Consider the following 19,211-nt stretch of genomic DNA (forward strand, 5'->3'; position numbering starts at 1 on the left):
AGCAGGAAGTATGTTTGTGCGGGATTTTCTCTCTGGGCCTGGGAGCAGGGAGGTATGCTCCCCTCTCCATAGGCCAACTGGGAGAACTGGTACTCTTTAAGTGCCTGATTCTCAGCGTGGCATCATCATAACCAGAATAATAATGGAAAAAGAGGTGTTAGAGGAGCAGTGATAGCACTAAATGGGGATCCTGAAGTTTTAAAACAAACAGGAGGATGGTTTGGGCATATGATTGAGACATCTCACCTATTTGTATTATATGATGCCCTTAATATAATTAGTTCCTTATTGTCACCAGTGCGATGAGTATACTGTAAAATTACTATTAAAGTTTTTTAAAAAGTATGTTTTTTAGATTTCTAGGAACTTCTGGTGTAATCTTGGTTTCAGTAGGATGATTTAAGTCCCTTGGTACATCTTTGAGGTCTGTGACTTTTGCTTTCATTCTTGTCACTCTAGCCTTGCCCACCTAGCTTCTGGATATCCCAGTTTTTCATTAAAACATATGGTAATAGTACCTGTTGTGCTTGAATATATGTATATTTCATAGTGACAGTTGTGCTTAAAATTCTCAGGTAATTTGGAAATATGGAATTGGACAAATATATTATTATAAAGTTTTATAAGACAAGCCTGCTATTAAATGATTAAGGATTTTATTGGGATTGGAGCAGTTTTCTTAAGATATTTCTAGGACATCCAGGAAGCTTGCACCTGATTAATATAAAATCTGAAAATGGGAACCTAGACATATATTTGAAATAGAGCATAATGTTTATCTTCTAGTAGGGATCTTCATTCCAGCAAAGGTAAACTGCACTTGGGCCATATCTTATAGCTGTTGGACTTTGGATACTTTTTCAGGCTTCATTCCAATTACAGAAAAAAACATATCAATGTTTGGCAAATTCATGTATTAATGATCTATACTTAAATTATTTTTGTTGCCAATAACCGTACTTTTCTCTTTAAAATTTCTCAATATTTTTTCAAACTTCACAAATATACTTTTAAGCAGTGGTCCCCAACCTTTTTGGCATCAGGGACCGGTTTTGTGGAAGACAATTTTTCCACAGACGGGGGGGGGGGGAATGGTTTCAGGATGATTCAAGCGCATTACATTTATTGTGCACTTTATTTCTATTATTATTATTATTATTTCGGTGGGAGGAAACGCTGGTGGAGCTTTGCACGGGGATAGGAATCGGTTGCTGGTCAGGACTTGTCCAGGCAGTCTCTGAAGAATCGGACATGATTGAACCGATTAAAAAAAAAAAAAAAGGCTTGTGGGCTTACCAAAATTGTGACTGAGACAAGTGCGCAGTGCAGGAAGAGGTGTGGACGGCAGTGGTAAATAAAATAATGGGCGGGCCACGCACGGAGTAAAATAAGTAAAAATGCGGATTCTGAGCAGGGAACCTAGATCCCTCGCATCCGCAGTTCACAGTAGGGTTCACGTGCCTATGAGAATCTAATGCTGCCACTGATCTGACAGGAGGCAGACCTCAGGTGGTAACGCGAGCAATGCAGAGCAGCTGTTTTCGCTCGCTTGCCTGCCACTCACCTCCTGCTCTGTGGCCCGGTTCCTAACAGGTCACGGGCCGGGACCGGTCTGCAGCCTGGGGGTTGGGGACCCCTGCTTTTAAGTATCTGATATAAAATTAATTTTTAATTGTGGAATTTTCTCATGCCTTTATTGTAAAAATATCAATATACCTTACTAGAATGAGATTGTTTTATTGTCTCTCCAAGTTCATTTTAGTAATATTTCTTAATTTTTGAAAACATCAAACTGTATAGCCTCTGTAAAAACTCTCTCTAGTACAGATAAAAATTCATGAATTTCAGAGGGTTATACCAGACTTTCTCAACCTTGTTACCCTGAAGGAACCTTTGAAACAATTTTCAAGTCTCAGGGAACCCCTGCATAAAAATTATTTCTTTACCTCACAGTACGTTAGTGTGATCAGTAAGCTGAATTATGGCGTGTAAAAATTCCCACCCACTGCGATTGCTAGCATTGCGCAAAATTAAAAAACAATGTTTTTCAATCACAATCTCATGGAAGCTCTAGTGACCACTCATGTAACCCCAGTTGAGAAAGGCTGGTCTATGTGTCAAAGAAGGAATGTAACAAATGTTTTACTACATTGTCATTCAGCTGCTTTTGATAAATTATATTCCTTTCATAATTTTCAAACATTTTATAAGTACTGTACTGTCACCTATTAACTGATTAAGGGTGGTTCCCTTTTTAGGGCATGATTTTAAAAAAATCAAAACTTTTCCTGGCATTTTAAAATAAGAATTATTTCAAAATGTCCATTTTTCATGAGATATAAAATCTTTTATTTTCCTTACCAATAAGGCCCAAATATTTCATACTGCCTTTAGTGTTGGAAATACAATAAGAATCATACTACAGGTAGTGCTCGCTTAACAACTATTTGTTTAGTGAATGTTTGAAGTTATGGTGGCACTGAATGAATGGTACTTATGCCCAGTCCCCAAATTTAAGGCCATTGCAGTGCCCCCATGGTCACACAATCAAAATTCGGGTGCTTGGCAGCCTGCCTACACTTACAACCACAGTGGCACTTCAACTTCCCCCATCCACCTATCTCCCCCCCATCTCTGCCCTTTTGGCCACCCTGCACAGCGGCACTCCTCGGTGGCAGTGGCAGTGCTAGGGCTGAAGTAGAGGCCTGGGACCTTCAGCAGTCTCAGCCACCCGCTGCCACTGCCTCTGGGCCTCCATTTCAGCCCCAGCTTCACTGGCGCTGGTGCCACCACTGAGAAGTGCTACCTCAAGCCCTGTTCTGTGGCCAGCCACCCCAGCGCCACAGCACAAAGCCCCAGCCTCCCCCACCACCCTTCTCGCGATGCTTTGGAGGGCTTCCAAGAAGGCCGCATGTGATTTGGAGAACAGTGCATGCAGCCTCAAGAAGAAGGCCTGGCAAGGCCTGCAGCTGCCTCGCATAGGGCCAGGCCAGGTGCACTTCAGCAGCAGCGGGAGGAAGACGGCGAGGGTCAGCTGGGTGTGAATGGGCCGCAGGGCACAGGGCAGTGGTGGCGGTGGGACTTTGTGCTGAGGTAGCTGGCCATGGCACAGGTCTAAGGTGGCACTTCTTGGTGGTGTCACTGGTGCCAGTGGTGCTTGGACTGAAGTAGAGGCCTGGGGGCAGCGGCAGCCAGCTGAGACTGCTGAAGGCTCTGGGCCTCTACTTCAGCCCCCGAGCCACTGGCACTGCCACCAAGGAGTGCTGCTGTGCAGGATGGCCAAGAGGGGAGGAGATAGGTGAGTTCAGGAGGAGGCAGTCCCTTACCTTACTGAGGCTCAGGGCTTTGGAAGGGACCAGGCCAGGAATGGCTTGGATCGGGGTGGGTCCTCCCTAATGACTGCTGGGATTTGGTTAACTATGGCAATGGGGGACTGCTGGGATTTCTTTTGCTAAGCGATGCGGTCACGTGACATTGTGCTTTATGACTCCATCGCTTAGCAATGGAAATTTTGGTCCCAATTACTGTTGTAACCCGAGGAGTACCTGTATAGTTAGAATCAAGAATCTGCCAGGACTTCAAAGGTATCAATATGATTTCATATGGCCTAGATTTAATTTACTGATAAAAAATTGACTATACTATTATTATTTTAAAACTGTAGGAAAAGTTGTTTTTTCTTCTTTTTTTTCTTTCTCCTTTTCATTTCTTTTTCTTATTTTTCACTGTTTTGTTCATCTGGTTTTTGTGATAATAGTTTAAATGAAATGAAATTTAATGGTTTTGTTTGCAACTGTTAGTGTTTGCATTATTTTTATTATTTTTTGAATCAGTTTAATAATGAAAAAGATTTAACGCTTTTGAGAAAGTTAATAAGATTGAATACAGCATTGTTTCATTATTGTTAATATACTAAAGCATGGCTTCCTTGAGATTTTTAAATGTCTGTTTTGTTCAGTAATAAAAAGGTACATACAGTGGTACCTTGGGATACGAACTTAATCCGTTCTGTGACTCTGGACGTATCCCGAGTTGGCCGTAACCCGAGGCAAATGTTTCCTGCCGAAGCTGGTCGTAACCCGAAATGTTCGTTAGTAGAGGCGTTCGTATCCCAAGGTACCACTGTACTTACTCCAGTCAAGCCCAAATTCTGTTCCATGTATTTTTCTTGGGAAGAGTACTGAAATGGTTTGTCATTAGTTTCTTGTGTCAGTTTCATTTACACTACTTGTGTCAGTTTCAACTTACTTCATGGTAAATTGGGATTCTTTGGGAAAAAAGTGGAGAAGTACCAATACTTTTGGCCACATCTGTACATGTGGTTGTATACAGCAGCAACATATTTAATTGGATATAGCAGCACATCATGTGTTTAGTTAGGTGAGTGAGATAATTAGGGCAATACTAGGAGGTAATGAGAGTAGTATTACCAAGACAGTGGTGTATTTGAGAGAACAGAGGGGCAGTTCACAGGCATAGTTTTTTCTAGGTAGTACTTTTATGAGTTTATCTTATACTGGCCTTGCTTCCTAGAGCCTATGTTTGCCCCCAGTGTCTTCCTTCCAGCTTTATGAACATTCCTTGGCCTTCTGTTTTATGGCTAAGCTGACAGAGTTCATGGTTTCTTAAGTCCCTGGGAAGGTAATAGGAAATGGGGATGTTTTGCTTTGTTTTAGTTGTCCTAACTGTCACTTTCTCCTTCATAATGTTATATAGCATTAGTAGGGGCAAAAGAAACTTTTCTCATATCTACATAAAATATGTGAAGATGTGATTTTTTAAAAGTCTTGATTAATAGATGTGTTATGAAAGCATAGGACAACTTGGCATGTACTTCAGTATTGTATGCCTTTAAATTTTAACAAAAAAGTTTTTTTTCCCCATGCTGTGGCTTCCACTTGTTTTTAGCTGTCTCTGAAATACAGCTCTAATGCAACCTTGGTGATGGCAGGGTCTGGGATTTGGCGGGGGGGGGCGGTGGATGCTGAGAGCCTGGGTTCTTCTATTGTGCCTGGTGAGAATGGAGTTGGAAGGGGGGGGTTGAGTGGTGTTTGCATTTAGGATGGGATGGTGGCTGCAGAATTGTCTGTATTGCCAAGAGCAGCAATGACTTGGACAATGGTGACTGAAAGTAGGCAGAGGTTGATGGAGAAGAGAGGAGAGAAGTTAGTAGGAGAGTACCAAGCAGAGATAGGAATGACAGCATGAGTGGACGATTTAGAGGAGATTTCATTAAATCAGGGTGATGATGGGCATGTGCTGGAGGCCACACATTAGATCTGATATAACTTGGTTCTAAATAGTGAACCAAATCTTGTTCAGGAATATTTAATAGTAAGTCCTTCAGTAGATTCTTGCCTAAAGCAATGCAGTGACTATGTACCTGTGAATATTAAGGGTAAATGTAACCAGTGCAAGTGCAAGGAGCGATGATTATTTGCAATTTCATTAAGTTGATAAACTGAATGTCAGTTCTGAGTTTCCACATGAATAACGTACATATAACATGTGTATTGTGTAACTGTAACCTTTGTTTTGTTTAGACCCCTATGAATGCATTACCAAGACTGCAATTAATTATAATGAGTACTGTGGGTTTGAACTTTAGTAGCATAAGATTTTTTTAAATTCTTGAATAATTGAAAATGTACTCTTGACATATATGCACAATATGCATTACCTCTAATACTCTGGAGTTATGCACTGACCTTTTATTTTCAGTCCAATGTCTTACACATATAACCTCAGATCACAATTATTGCATGAATTGCTAAATTAAAATTCATGTTACGTGGTAAAAGGTTTGTGCATGTATTTTTTTTTTTACAATTTAAAGTTCTTTGTATTTGGAATAATAATTTCAATCAACATTTCTTTGTAGCTTTAAAATATGAATTATGTTGGTCAGCTTGCTGGACTTCTGGTTACTGTGAAGGAATTGTATAAAGGCATTAATCAAGCTACACTTTCAGGATGCATTGATGTAATTGTAGTTCGGCAACAAGATGGTACATACCTATGCTCACCATTCCATGTCCGATTTGGAAAACTTGGTGTCTTACGTTCAAAAGAGAAAGTGGTGAGTATCATGAATGTCAGAGACTAGGGAATCAAAATACTTTTCCTTTTTTGCCAACTGTATGTACAATGTAAACTATACTGTTATTGTGGCACATCATTTTTCCAGATTCAATAAACACCTGTAAGGTAGGATAGGGAGGGGAGCCTTGCTATAGCAAGGTTCTGTTCAGTTACTCAGAGTGGCCAAATAGAAGCCTCTAGAAAACTTACCATAGGAAGCAGAACAATAAAGGTAATTAAGAACTGCTACATAATGATTTAACTGATGCACGCCACAATCACAGCTATTAACAACTGCATCATGAGAATAAAAAATGAGACATGAGATTAAATGCAAATAAACATAAACTTGTCCTGAGTGAGGAAATTAAATAGCATACTATCCTTATATAAATATATAACCAAGCCACCATTCTGAGATGTATAAAGTTCTGCTTGTTCCATTTCAACAAAAATCTTAAAGTGCTAGAAAGAATCAAGAATAGAATAACTAAAGTAATCCAGGAACTGTAATACTTTTTCTACAAGGAGAGACAGTAGCAATTAAAAAGAAATATAGAAGTTTGTAGAATTATGTGGAAAGTAGAACAATAGATGTAAAATTTGCAGCATTTCCCTAATATTAGAATTTATATGTTGTATTGGAATCACTGTTTTCTTAATGAAATGGCCACTAGTTTAAGAGGAATCATCCTTTTAAAGCAAACATATTCATAGATCATAGATCTGTTAAATTGGCAGGAATCCTTGATTATCATTATTAATTTGTCTGATAATTATACATGCCTCATAGGTTATTTATGAACAACATGAAAAAATCAAATCCTAATATGGTTCCTGGAGGGTAGGACATAACATTTTGCCATTAAAGATCAAAAATTGACCAAATATAAAACATTTTCTTCATTTTTTGTTTGGCCTGCCTTATTGCCACTCCTTCCCTTCTTCCAAGAGTGCTACTGCTGCTGTTGCTTTTCTTGGCCTTGATGTACACTGGATATTGATAGTATTTCTATCATCTACCATCTAACAGACATTTGGTAGAAGCCCATTGACATCACTTGCATCATGATGTTCCATATATAATTTGCATCAGTTTCATCATGATGTAAATGAGGCAGATTACAGAGTTTGCCCCATTTATGTTATGATGTCACTTGCCCATCTCTTACATACCTTGCAGATACCCATGCTAAGTCAGATGGATCAGTTACCTTGTTGCTCATAAGAATTAACTCAATATACATTGATAATTGTCTGAAAGAATGGCAAAGAAGTATGAAAACTTGGCTGAAAACATGGCTTTGCCAGTTGGCCTGGGGATATGGTAGTGGTAGTGTAGAGCCTGCAAAATGGTTGTATTGTTAGTGAGATTGATTGTATTCTCCCACATATTTTTAATGGTTTTAATAGTTTTTAAATTGTTTTAACATTTTTAATGATTCTTGTGGGCAGGGTTGGTTATTTTGTTGTTCAGTATTGTTTTGTGTTTTAATGTTGTACACTGCTCAGAATCACATATGTGAGATGGGCAGCTGTATAAATAAATAAATATGGTATATTGGTAATTTTTTTGTCTCAGCAGTTTAGGTTAAAAGAATAATATATTGCATAAATATAGACATATGTTTTGGGGTGTATTTTTATTGCAGCAAATGTTCTGTTGTATTTTTCACAGATTGATATTGAAATTAATGGAGAGGCAGTTGATCTTCACATGAAACTGGGTGATAATGGAGAAGCCTTCTTTGTACAGGAAACAGAAGAAAAATTTGTAAGTCATCTAACAAATGTAACTTTATTCCAATTCTAACATTTGGGCAGATATTTGCTTTTTATTTAGAAGAAATTGATTTTTTGCGGGCCAACTCAATATTTCAATCTTTATCTTTCTCTTATCTTTGTCTCTCTCTCTAGCTTAATTTTTATTTTATTTTCCCTTTTTCTCATTTGTTCTTGTTCCTGGATGTTCTTAGTCTCCTATTGTCTCTGTCTCTCTCTTAATTAAAAAAATGTTTGTTTGGGAGATACTGAGGATTTGGGGGAGGATACATGAGATTGTGGGTAGTAAAGAAAAATAAGTTAAAACTTTTTAAAGTCTCTTTTTACATCTTCTTTTTCCCCCCTACTACTTGTAGTCTACAGAATCATAAGTATCAGTGATACTTATTAATTTGAAATTGTGTACTATATTCAGCACAAGTCACTAAAATAGCAAAAAGTTCTGTTCATGTTGTCTGTTCTAAATGTTTAAATACTGGTTTTCACTGAATTTAATTTGATAAGGATTATAAAAAAACATATTCATGAAACTACAAATAAAATGAGAGACTATCAGATAAAGAAGCATTCAACATTAATTTAAATTGATTTTACTATCTGAGCAAAGAAAAGGGGATATTTATCTTCAGAAAATGGAAGCATGCCAAACATTTTAAGGTTGAAATGATCTGACTTCACCAAAAGTATTCCAGTGTAAGTGTAGGCCATCCCAATCTTACACAAAATGACCTAACCTTGAAAATGGGCCTTTCCAACTGAGAAATGAACGTTGGGACAGTCAATTTTAAGATTAAACCACTTCTGATGATTGAAATGGAATGTTTAAGAGAGAGACTGTTTCTATTCAATTTGCATACCTCTACACAAAAACAATGTTGCTTTCAAGACAAGCCTGCCAGCAAATTCTTAACCAAGGAGTTACAGCTTGAATAACCTCATCTATGGCTAGTAATCACTTCATTTTCTAAATATAAAACAGAAGTGCAAAATTTGATGTTCCATAGTTGCAAGTGTCCCTCAAAGATCATATAAGTGTTGCCACTTTTTAAAAGCTTTTGACTGTGGAGACAATTACACTTAATGGCACTTAAAAACATGGGTATACCAGACCACTTCATCTGCTTCTTGAAGAATGTGTAATGACCAGAAAGCAACAGTTTAAATGGAATATTGGGCAACTAATTGGTTCAGGATAGGGAAAATAGTATGCCAAGATTTTTATACTGTTACTTTACTTATTTAACTTACATGCAGAATATATCATGAAAAATGCTTCTGGACTACAGAACAATTAGTTCTGGGACAATTAACAACCTCACATATGCTGATGATACCACTTTGATGGTTGGAAGCAAGGAAGACTTAAGAAACCTATTGCTGAAGGTGAAAGAAGAGAGAGCAAAAGTTGGTCTTCTGCACAGTATTAAGAAAACATTGGCAAAATTATGTCAACAGGCAATCCCAACTTAATGCAGGTAGGCAGAGAAGAAATTGAAATATTGATTCTATGTTCCTAGGCTCAAAAATTCACAAGGATGGTGACGGTAGCCATGAAATAAGGAGATGTCTGCTACCTGGAATAAGGAGATATCTGCTACTTGGGAGAAAAACTGTGACAGAAGGTGAACAAAGAAAAATCAATATCTGAAAGGCTGAACAAATTAAAAATCAGTGTCTTTGAACTGTGATGCAGGAGAATATCTTGGGCCACAAGAATGACGGATCATTCCAGAACAAACAGTCTGCTCACTAGAAATCTTAATAACAAGAGTAACGCTTAAATATTTTCGATACATTATGTGAAGACAAGAGACATTGGTGAAAATCTTCATGCTTGAAAAAATAAAAAGCAATTGAAGAAGAGGCCAAAAAAAAAAAAAAGCACAGTGATCTCATACTATTACTGCTGACAAGCCTAAGCTTATCAGAAGAAGCAATTCCTGAGAAACAGTCCTATAAAAATGACATCCGTTGGGTCATGAACAGTCAGAAGCAATTGAATGGCAACAAAAACATGTTAGCTATAATTAATAATATTTAAATTAAATCATTTACTTTTTAATCTGGCCCTATCTACTTTTTTGGGATGGTCCCTGATATGCCAAATAAAGGTCAAGAGCAGCCCTCAGTCTAAAATAAGCCTTATGCCCTGTTTTAAAAGATAATGCATATTTTGTCTCATGTTTACTTTTGCTGAAATTTATCACAGCTAACTTTCTTATCAATGTTATAGTTAGAATGCCTTTATCCCAAGAAGACTGTTTATTAAGATAAGCAAAATTTATTCTTTTTTAGAGAGGAATGTGATAAAATATTACTTGTATCTCATGCTATAACTCTATTAATAATATATAGTATTACTACACATTCTATTGTGATTGTGACTAAAACCCTAAACCTATTAGATGGTGAGCCTACTTGAATCCTTGTATTGCTCTGTTCCCAGTCCAGTGGGGTTGGGTTACTGGTTCTACAGGTTCTTTTGGATTTGGAAGTAATGATTACACCAATAAGAGTACTTAAGGCTTTATTCGAAGGCAGTGCAAGAAAATAACATAATCATATAACATGGGACAACAATCAAGGAATATTCAGGAATATTTAAGAATATAACTCAAAACAGCGATCAAAGAATGTTAACACAAGACAGCAATTAAAAATATTCATGAATACAAGTATACAATAACACAAAGAAAGATAGACTTTATGCCCCTTTTGTCAGTCAGGGAATTTTAGAGAGAATGGCAGACAGACCCCTTCAATGCTAGCAAACATGTAGCACCCTCCCAGTTAGGTCTGCACTAAGTTCCATCCTGTGGAGGTCTCTGACTAGCTTACATAGACCCTGAACCCTAATTAAGTACATCTGCTTTCCAGTGGTATCATCTCATTGGATTTTTCCAAGAACAAGGAGGGCGCATATATCTTATCTTGGAATGCTTTGTCCTTCTGCCAAGAATGATACCATCAAGTTAAAAGTTGAGGAGTCCTGCCAAGAATGAGACCATCAAGGCTAAGGAGTCTTTGTTTTTACCAAGTGGTAATGAGACCATCTCAGTGTTAAAAGAGTATCTCTTTCTCAGGGTTAATTGGATTGAAGATGAGAAAGATCATCCTACTCTACACAGGTGTCAATCTTCCAGTAAAACCACCGGCATTACAATTCTGTGATGTTTAACTTCCGGACAAACTTGCATAGGGGATTTACAAACTTGTTTACAATTAATTCAGTCTAGGGAAAGCTTATACTTTTCAAGTTTTTTAATCAGCATTTATCTATTCAAGAGGTATAGATTTTTTTCAAGTATTTCTAAGTATTATTTGCCACTCCAGAATAATAGAACAGCAGGAAAACCCAACTATAACCTGACTAACATGGTGTTGCTTTCCATTTAAAAAAAAAAATGCACTGCCAAATAAACCAGAAAAAGGTTTCTTTGGAAGCAGCAAATTGTAGTAGTGGAATGCAAAATTGCTGAACCTTTGTCATTTTTGGCTTAAGTAAATAAAGGTGGTAGATTATGAAAGGTAATAGTACATATAAATGTGGTATATGCATTCATCTACCATTTTCCTGCTGTGGCATCACAGTGAGGAGAATTTTGAAACTTTTTCTTCTGTTTTGATTAATTTTTTTTATTATGAATCTGGTATGGTTGATTTTGATCCTTTGTTTTAAACAAACCAATTTCAATTTCAAGATTTATAAAGTTGTCTTGTTTTAGTAAGCCATAATAATTAACTATTGAGGATTTGCATATAAAACTAAGGTGGATAGGAAAAAAAACCAAATGTTCAGAGCTCTACCTCTTAGTTATATTAGGCAAGTATGTCTTTCATGAGAAAAGAGACAGTGGGTATCCAAATCTTAGTGAATGTCAGTGCAAAACACATCTTCTCTTGAATGTGGGCATGAGAAGTTAGTTGTGCATATCCATTTCCCCATTTCTTAATATATGTGTATAATCATTTTTAAATAACTATCATAACTCAAACGTGTTGTTTCTGGACATCATAATATACACTTCTATTTCTGTTTCTATTATCATCAGCATTAATTTCTGAGTCAAATATTGTAATAATTTGGTAAAACATATGTAATTCACGTACACCTAAATGATTTTTAGGAAAATGTTCCGGCCCATTTGGCAACATCACCGATACCTACAGAAGATCAGTTCTTCAAGGAAAATGATGGCAATTTGATGAAGTCAGGTGAAAGTGAAAAGATAGGTTTAAGCTCAGAAGTTCCACAAATTGTGGAAGCAGAGCCTTTTTTGTCCTCTGGGTCAGTGAAGAAAAAAAAGCGAAGAAAAAGAAAATGTAAACAAGATGTGAAGAAAGAAGATCAGTTCTCTTCTCTTGGAACTGAGGAAATCTTTGAAATGGAAATAAGTTCAGATGATGACAGATGTATTCAGCCTTTGAGGTAAATTTTTAAAGGAAGTTCTGTTTAGTTAGACTGTCACATTGTGAAAAGTTCAGTAATAATATTTCTTTTACATTTTATTAGGCAAAATCCAAAACTAAAATAAGAGTTTGTTTTATAAATTCAACTCATCAGAATACTGTATAAATGTTTAACTAATTTATCTTTCAAAATTCATATTTAGAGTAATATGTGTAATAACGACTTCAAAAATAACTAATAGAATAAATAATGAGCAGATTAGATACCAGTAGGTATGTTTGCTATAATAATTGAGTTTTTATGAATATAACAAGTAAAAACTTCTTACTACTTTTATTATCAAATGAGAAAAATGAAGAGGTAATCCTTCCATAAGGATACAACTTTAAATAATTTATCTTGTTAAAATTAAGTAACCAATTGTGAAGCTTCGTAAGAGATTACGATTGAAATCTAAAATTTCTATAAAGACTCATTTACTTACAATGATTAAGGTATATATATATATATATATTGCATAAATTTGAGGATGTAATAATAAATATTTCAATAGCAGGCTATTTTTCCAGATCCACTAAGAAAATCATAGGATTTGGCTTCTGAATGCTGAGACACAGGCCAAGGTACTATAATACCCCCAAACATGCATCATTCTATAGAGCTCTTTGCTGTATAGGCTTGAATGTGTGTCAGAGAGCAAAGACCATTACTGATCTTTCAGGCTTTGATCTATTAAAAATATAGCTAAAACACAGAATTGCTAACGGAATTGCTGATACTAGGGTGAAAGTATCTACCAGTTTACCATTTTTCCCATCTGAATCTGTATGTTAAAATACACTGTTATGTTATGTCCTTTAATAACATCAATTCTGTGTCACAGAAGCCCTGCAGATTCTCCACCAAAGGATGAAAACTATAAAGATACATTGATTTACCCTTCAAAGGATGATTACCCTTTATCAGATGGAGACTGGTCTATTTCAGTGAAGTAGGTCACTTTCATGTATAATTCTTTTATGAAAAATGGTATTAAATATTTTTCACATAAACTCTGCATAAGGAAGATCTTTACGTTATTAATTCTGTGGGGTTGCCTCTGTACTGTTACATAGTATTAGGGATCATGCATTCTGGCACATTACTATGTTGTTCTTGTCCTAATATTCATTGTAGAAGCTTTTCTGACAGAGTACCTCTTAATGGCTGTCGATACCATCAACCATGGTATCCTTTTGGGTTGGCTGTGGGAGTTGGGGGTGGGCAGCACAGTTTTGGGCTGGTTCACCTCCTTCCTCCAAGGCTGGTCCCAGTCAGTGTTGATAGGGAATGAAAGGTCCAACCCGTGGCCCCTGCTTTGTGGGGTGCCACAGGCCCAGTGCTCTCTTCGCTCCTTTTTAATATCTACATGAAGCCTCTGGGTGAGATCATTCGGTGCCATGAGATGAGGTGTATGATGCCGATGATACTCAATTATACATCTCCATCCCAGGTGAATTGTGCTGCTGTGGATGTTCTTTTGCAGTGCCTGGAGGCTGTGGGGCCTGGGTGGGGAACAACAGGTTTCAACTGAACCCTGGCAAGATGGAGTGGCTGTGTTTGGGGCTCTCCCATATCTGGGGTCTTATCATCTTTGGTTCTGGATGGGGTGGCACTGCCCCAGACAGACCTGGTGCACAATCTGGGGGTCCTCCTAGACTCACGACTCCTGTTCGAGGAGCAGGTGGCAGCCATGGCTAGGAGGGCCTTTGCTCAACTTTGTGTTATATGCCAGCTGTGCCCTTTCCTGGATCAGGAGCCCTTCTCTCAGTCATTCATATGGATTATTGCAATGTGCTTTACGTGGGGCTACCCTTGAAGAGTATTCGGAAGCTACAGCTGGTGCAAAATGTTGCAGCGCAGGCAGTTATGGGCACCTCCAGGACTGCACATGTAACACCTCTGCTGTGCAAGCTGCATTGGGTGCTGGTCTGCTTCTGGGTGCAATTCAAGGTGTTGGTTATGACCTTTAAAGTCCTTCATGACATGGGCCCAGGTTACCTGAGGAACTGTCTCGTCCCCATTACATCGACCCATCCTACCCGATTCAGCAGGAAGGGTATGTTTGTCGTTGCCTACAGTGTTTTGACTGGCGGGGTCCAGGAGATCCTTTTCTGCCATGGCTCCTGCCCCCTGGAATATCTTGCCCCCTGAGATGAGATTAGTCCCCAGCACTTAATTCACCTAATTCTTAATTCTCACTTAATGGAGATGTATACTTGGAGATGTATAATTGAGTATTTGTTGGCCTTCTGAAAGGGCGTTAAGGCCTGGCTCTGCCATCTTGCATGGGGACCCAAGGGGGGTTCGCAGCACTGGGGTTGGCTGGTAGCCTGTGGATGCTTTCTCCACTTTTTTAGTTTGCATTGTAGTTTTAACTTTTTAGCTTAATTTTAACCTTTTGTAGTTTTTAACTTATATATTTTTTCTAGGATTTCATAGTTTTTTATCTGTAATGCCGCCTAGAGTCACTTGTATAGTGAGATGGGCGGCATATATAAAATTTAAAAATAAACAAACAAATAAATAAGGTGTGGGACTTTTTAAAAAAACTTTGGCAATTTTCATGTATCCCAAAATTGTGTTAGAATTCAATTTCCCTTTTACTTGTTAACTCATAAGCAGCGTAAGTGTCTGTAGGTGGGGGAAACAAATGATGAAACATATATCGTAACATTGTGACACAAACTCTACCTCTTACATACGTGTGTGTGATATTGCAATGCAAATACGAAAGGACAGAGCATGTGTTGTGATATCAAGATGCATATTTCATCATTTCTGAGTCATCATGGTTAGAGAGACATCTATGATTATATTCAAAATGTGTAGCGTAGGGCACATTTCAAGGCAAGTTGACCTCTTTTAACTGCCCTAAGTGTATGAACAGTAACAAAAATTAAAAAAAGCAAAAAGCAAACAGTAGCAAAAGCAAAAGCAAAAGCAAAAAGAGCAGCTAAAATTTCCTTTTCTACTTAGTGTTGATGAGATTGAGAGAGAGGGTAAACAAAAGAATAACTGTGATAATAGGAATGTCGCGAATCTCCCATTCTCCTCCCAAAATAAATTATATTGCAGAGTAAAATGGCACTGGAAATTGGGTGTAATTTTCAATCATAGCAGTCAAATCAGTGATTTTTTTTTCATAGCTTTTGAATCATTTTTATGTCTATCAAAAAAGAGTTCTACATGCACTGGAAGTAATGCCTGTGAACTGAAATGAGGCTTATTTGGACAGACACATAAAGGATTGAGCTGTTAGGTTGTGCTGGTGAAAGGATCCAAACTGGCTTTGAACATTTCATTTCACATAATTGAATTAATACTAGTAGCTCTTGGTTTGAGAGGAATTCTGGCTTCTCCAGATTTCTCTAGATTTTGGTTGAATATGCTACTTTGTTTCTATTTAAACCTGTTACACAGGGATATTGGCAAGAGATTGTAAATAAAGTTGTTTTGGAATTGAGGTATACTTTTAGAGCATTTAATCTGAAAAACAGGAAAACATAATAAAAACTTTGAAAAAGATAAATGTTCAGCACTGTCTGCTGTGATTTTATTTTAATTTCCTTGTTCGGTCTAAAAACTGAGCTTGGCTTTCTGCTTTACTGCTGAATGTTAATTGGAGAACATTCTTTGTATAACCTTGTACAATAAATGCCTTGAAATACAACTTTGTTTTGACAGCCCTTTTAGCCAGCCAACTTGTCCTAAAAGTGATTCAGAACTGGAAGTTAAACCTACAGAGAACTTGCTTATTAGAGGAGAATCTCACATGGAATGGACATGGGGAGGCTTTCCTGCATCTACCAAGGTAAGCTTGTTTGCAAATCATTCTGTTTTCTGAAAAGTTTTGATAATACAGTAGAAATATGTTTATCAGTAGTAATGTTATGAAGAACTTTTTGAAGAAATAAATGAAAGGAGCTCCCTCTTGTGGTTCATTATAGGTCCTTTTATAAAATAGCTACATCTCTTAAAGGAGATGCCTAAAGGAGTATTAGTTAAGATAAATGCAACAACACTGCCCACCCCCCCACCCCTTTCTTTTTGCCTTATGAGCAATTTAGGTAATTCTGCTGGTTATAGTAATGAACTCTGTTGAGCTAAACCTTGAAGTTTGGTGTAGGTTGATTTATGTAATTAAGTAACTGTCCTATGCAAATGTTTTAATATGTGCTAAAATTTGTTCTGATTCATGTTACTCCAACTATTCTACAGGCATAATATAGACATGTTTCAAATTTTGCTATTTTATTTAGGCTTACAGAGAATATTTTGCTTAGTAAAGTTCTGAGCAATGGTTCAAAAGTTATTGAAGTCTACCTTCATCATTAAAGCCTATGCAGCAAACATTGGCAGAGGCTTGGTTTCATTTGAATCTAGAATGCTATCAGTGAATACCCACGTGTGAGCCACCCTATATGAAATACCTATTCTTTTAGTTTCAGTGTATGGCTTGTTAGGACCAAGCTACATCTTACTTAAAAATGTTACATGCAGCTGCTCCTCTGTTTTATTACTTACTCACTGATAAGTATGGAAGAAATGTTCCATGAGTTTCTTACAGGAAAGGCAGGATATAAATATAAGAAATAACTAACTATAGAGTAACAAGATGATCTTGGGCCACAAATTTTCTATCACTATATTTTATACAATAAGGTTTTGTGAAAATAGGGAGAAGTTTGGGATAATGAAAGTTTATTGCATCTGGTATGAACAACAAACAGATATGAGCATTTTATGGAGATAGTGGAATTTTAAGGTATAGAATGGTTTATAAATCAGTAAAGCACCAGGAGAACATTCAACATTTTATTTGTATTTTTGATGTGAATTTTGAATGGTGATAAATTCATTTATTGTTCTATGTGTGAAATGTTTTTTCTCATTTTTTCTCATATAAATTGCTGATATATAGATATAGATATTATATGAAAACTATAAAACAAGTTCATGCAAGCATTAAAATATGTACTTATATGGGGCTAATAATGAGAAGTTTAACAATTGATATATAGTTATTTATAGTTATATGGATTTTTTTTCTGCTAGTTTTTTTCTTTCTTTTATTCAACTCAGTTTATTTTAATCACTATAATATATTTAGCTTTTTTCTTCACTGTATAAACCATTTATCTTTTTTGGGATGGCAAGATATAGACGTTTGTTTTTGTAATTCACCATTTTTAAAACATTAAACATCTGGGGCTAGTAGGATTTTCTTCTAAGAGTTCTTTCTTGACTTTTTATATTCCCAGCATAAATCTGGATCTTAAAAATTTACTAAATTCAGTATATTGGCTTAGGTAGTTGTTTGTACCTAACTGAAGTTTGCCAACCACAGAGGTCCATAGTTGCTGAAGTCTTACTGTATTTGGTTTTTCCTACTTCAAATTATAGGAAGTTTTTTTTTAAAAAAAATTCAAACTGGCTTATGTAATTAAATATTAAATATTTTACAATTTAAAAATAATCTTAACATGCTTTTTAAAATATGAGTATAGATCATACAGGTAAGAAACAATGGCTTGTAAGTTTTGTGAGGCTGAGTTAAAGAGCCAGCAGCTTGTATGCTATTGCAAGTTTTTCCACTGATTAAATTTCCCATTAACAGTATTTTTATCAGTGATTTGGTTCTTCATATGAGATTGCCTCCTATTGAGCCAATACATTACCATAGTTTCTATTTCAAAAGCATGAAGAGGGAGGAAACTTTACTGAAAAGTATATTGAAGGACTATGGGAATAAACCTCATATCCAAAGTGGGACAAACAAGATATCTGTATTTTCTGTAACCTATTTTATGATAGGTCATCATAGTCAAAACATAATTCTAGATTCACTAATCTATAGGTCTGATCAGTTCACACAACTCATAAGATGTGAATTGAACAACACAGATGATGAATGAGCCATTTTAGAAAAAGGGTGCTTTCCTTTTCAGATAAGCAAGAAGGAAAAACTGGAACATCCTAGAACAGCTACCATCACTCCATCAGAGAAGACTCATTTTAGGGTTATATCCAGCAATGATACAATTGAAGATGATGTTCTGGTGAACGATTCAGTTTGTACAGTTTTAAAACCTGAGCCAAGAACACATCCACTACTTAAAGAGCTAGATATTGAAGACAGACTTGCTTCTACAGTAACAGAGCCTGTTCTGGACATTCTTGAGCACTCTCCTGCCTTAGATTCTGATACACTCCCCAGCCCACTGGCGGAGTCACCAGCAGAAATTAAGCCACCAACAAAACTTGATTCTCCATCGAAGAAAAAAGGTATACATCTTTAACTCATTTCTTGGTAATGTTTTAAAATACTTTTCTGTTTTTCCTAGCTTTCAGATATATAACCAGTTTTGAGAGGTAAGCAACAAATATATATAGTAGCTTTGCTCTTTAGAATAGCATAAAGAAGAATTTGTAGCTCAGATATGTGCATTTAGATTTCACATACAACATAGTATATTTATTTTTATATAAAAATGCTTACAGAAGGAAATATTCCTCTGCCTAACCTTGGGTAGTCAGCATAATGGTCCCAGGCATTAATGTGCTCACAAACACTCATTAGGGTCCCTGCCTATCTGATTTTTTTTAGATACTTTTAATAATAAAAATGTAAGTAAGAAGCAGACATTCTGCAAAGCACCAGCATCTATCATTATTTTTATTTATACTAATGCCTTTGAACCTCAGAGCTCCAACTGGGATGGTAAAGAACATGTTTTGCCTTCCAATAAATGAACCTTTTGTGATTGGTGATGGCAGCCATTTTGTGAATAGCAACTTACCCACTGCCCTCATTTTGTTACTATATGTGCTCACAAAATTACAAATTTTAGAATTTTGCTTATCTCTGCCATATCTCCTCTATGTCTCTCTCCTC

The 19,211-nt window shown here is 36.6% G+C and overlaps 1 protein-coding gene across 3 annotated transcripts in view; it reads left to right on the plus strand.

Moving 5' to 3' along the window:
* LPIN2 (lipin 2) overlaps window positions 1-19,211 on the plus strand; it is a 41,537-nt gene that overhangs the window by 606 nt on the left and 21,720 nt on the right. For 2 of the 3 annotated variants that reach the window (XM_088131056.1, XM_007435496.4), the window contains exons 2-7: window positions 5,882-6,079; window positions 7,760-7,855; window positions 11,991-12,292; window positions 13,158-13,265; window positions 16,001-16,127; window positions 18,265-18,601. In XM_088131056.1, coding sequence (XP_087987182.1) covers window positions 5,891-6,079; window positions 7,760-7,855; window positions 11,991-12,292; window positions 13,158-13,265; window positions 16,001-16,127; window positions 18,265-18,601 — 1,159 coding nt within the window. In that variant the 5' untranslated portion in view covers window positions 5,882-5,890. Of the gene's footprint in view, window positions 1-5,881; window positions 6,080-7,759; window positions 7,856-9,117; window positions 9,339-11,990; window positions 12,293-13,157; window positions 13,266-16,000; window positions 16,128-18,264; window positions 18,602-19,211 lie in introns of those variants that run through there. The other variant, XM_025171354.2, reaches the window with a different exon arrangement.

Source organism: Python bivittatus, unplaced genomic scaffold (assembly GCF_059951505.1).
Source record: "Python bivittatus isolate LINGU-HERP-01145 unplaced genomic scaffold, Pbiv_v1 ctg000840_np1212, whole genome shotgun sequence".
In the NCBI taxonomy this organism is placed as follows: Eukaryota; Metazoa; Chordata; class Lepidosauria; order Squamata; family Pythonidae; genus Python; species Python bivittatus.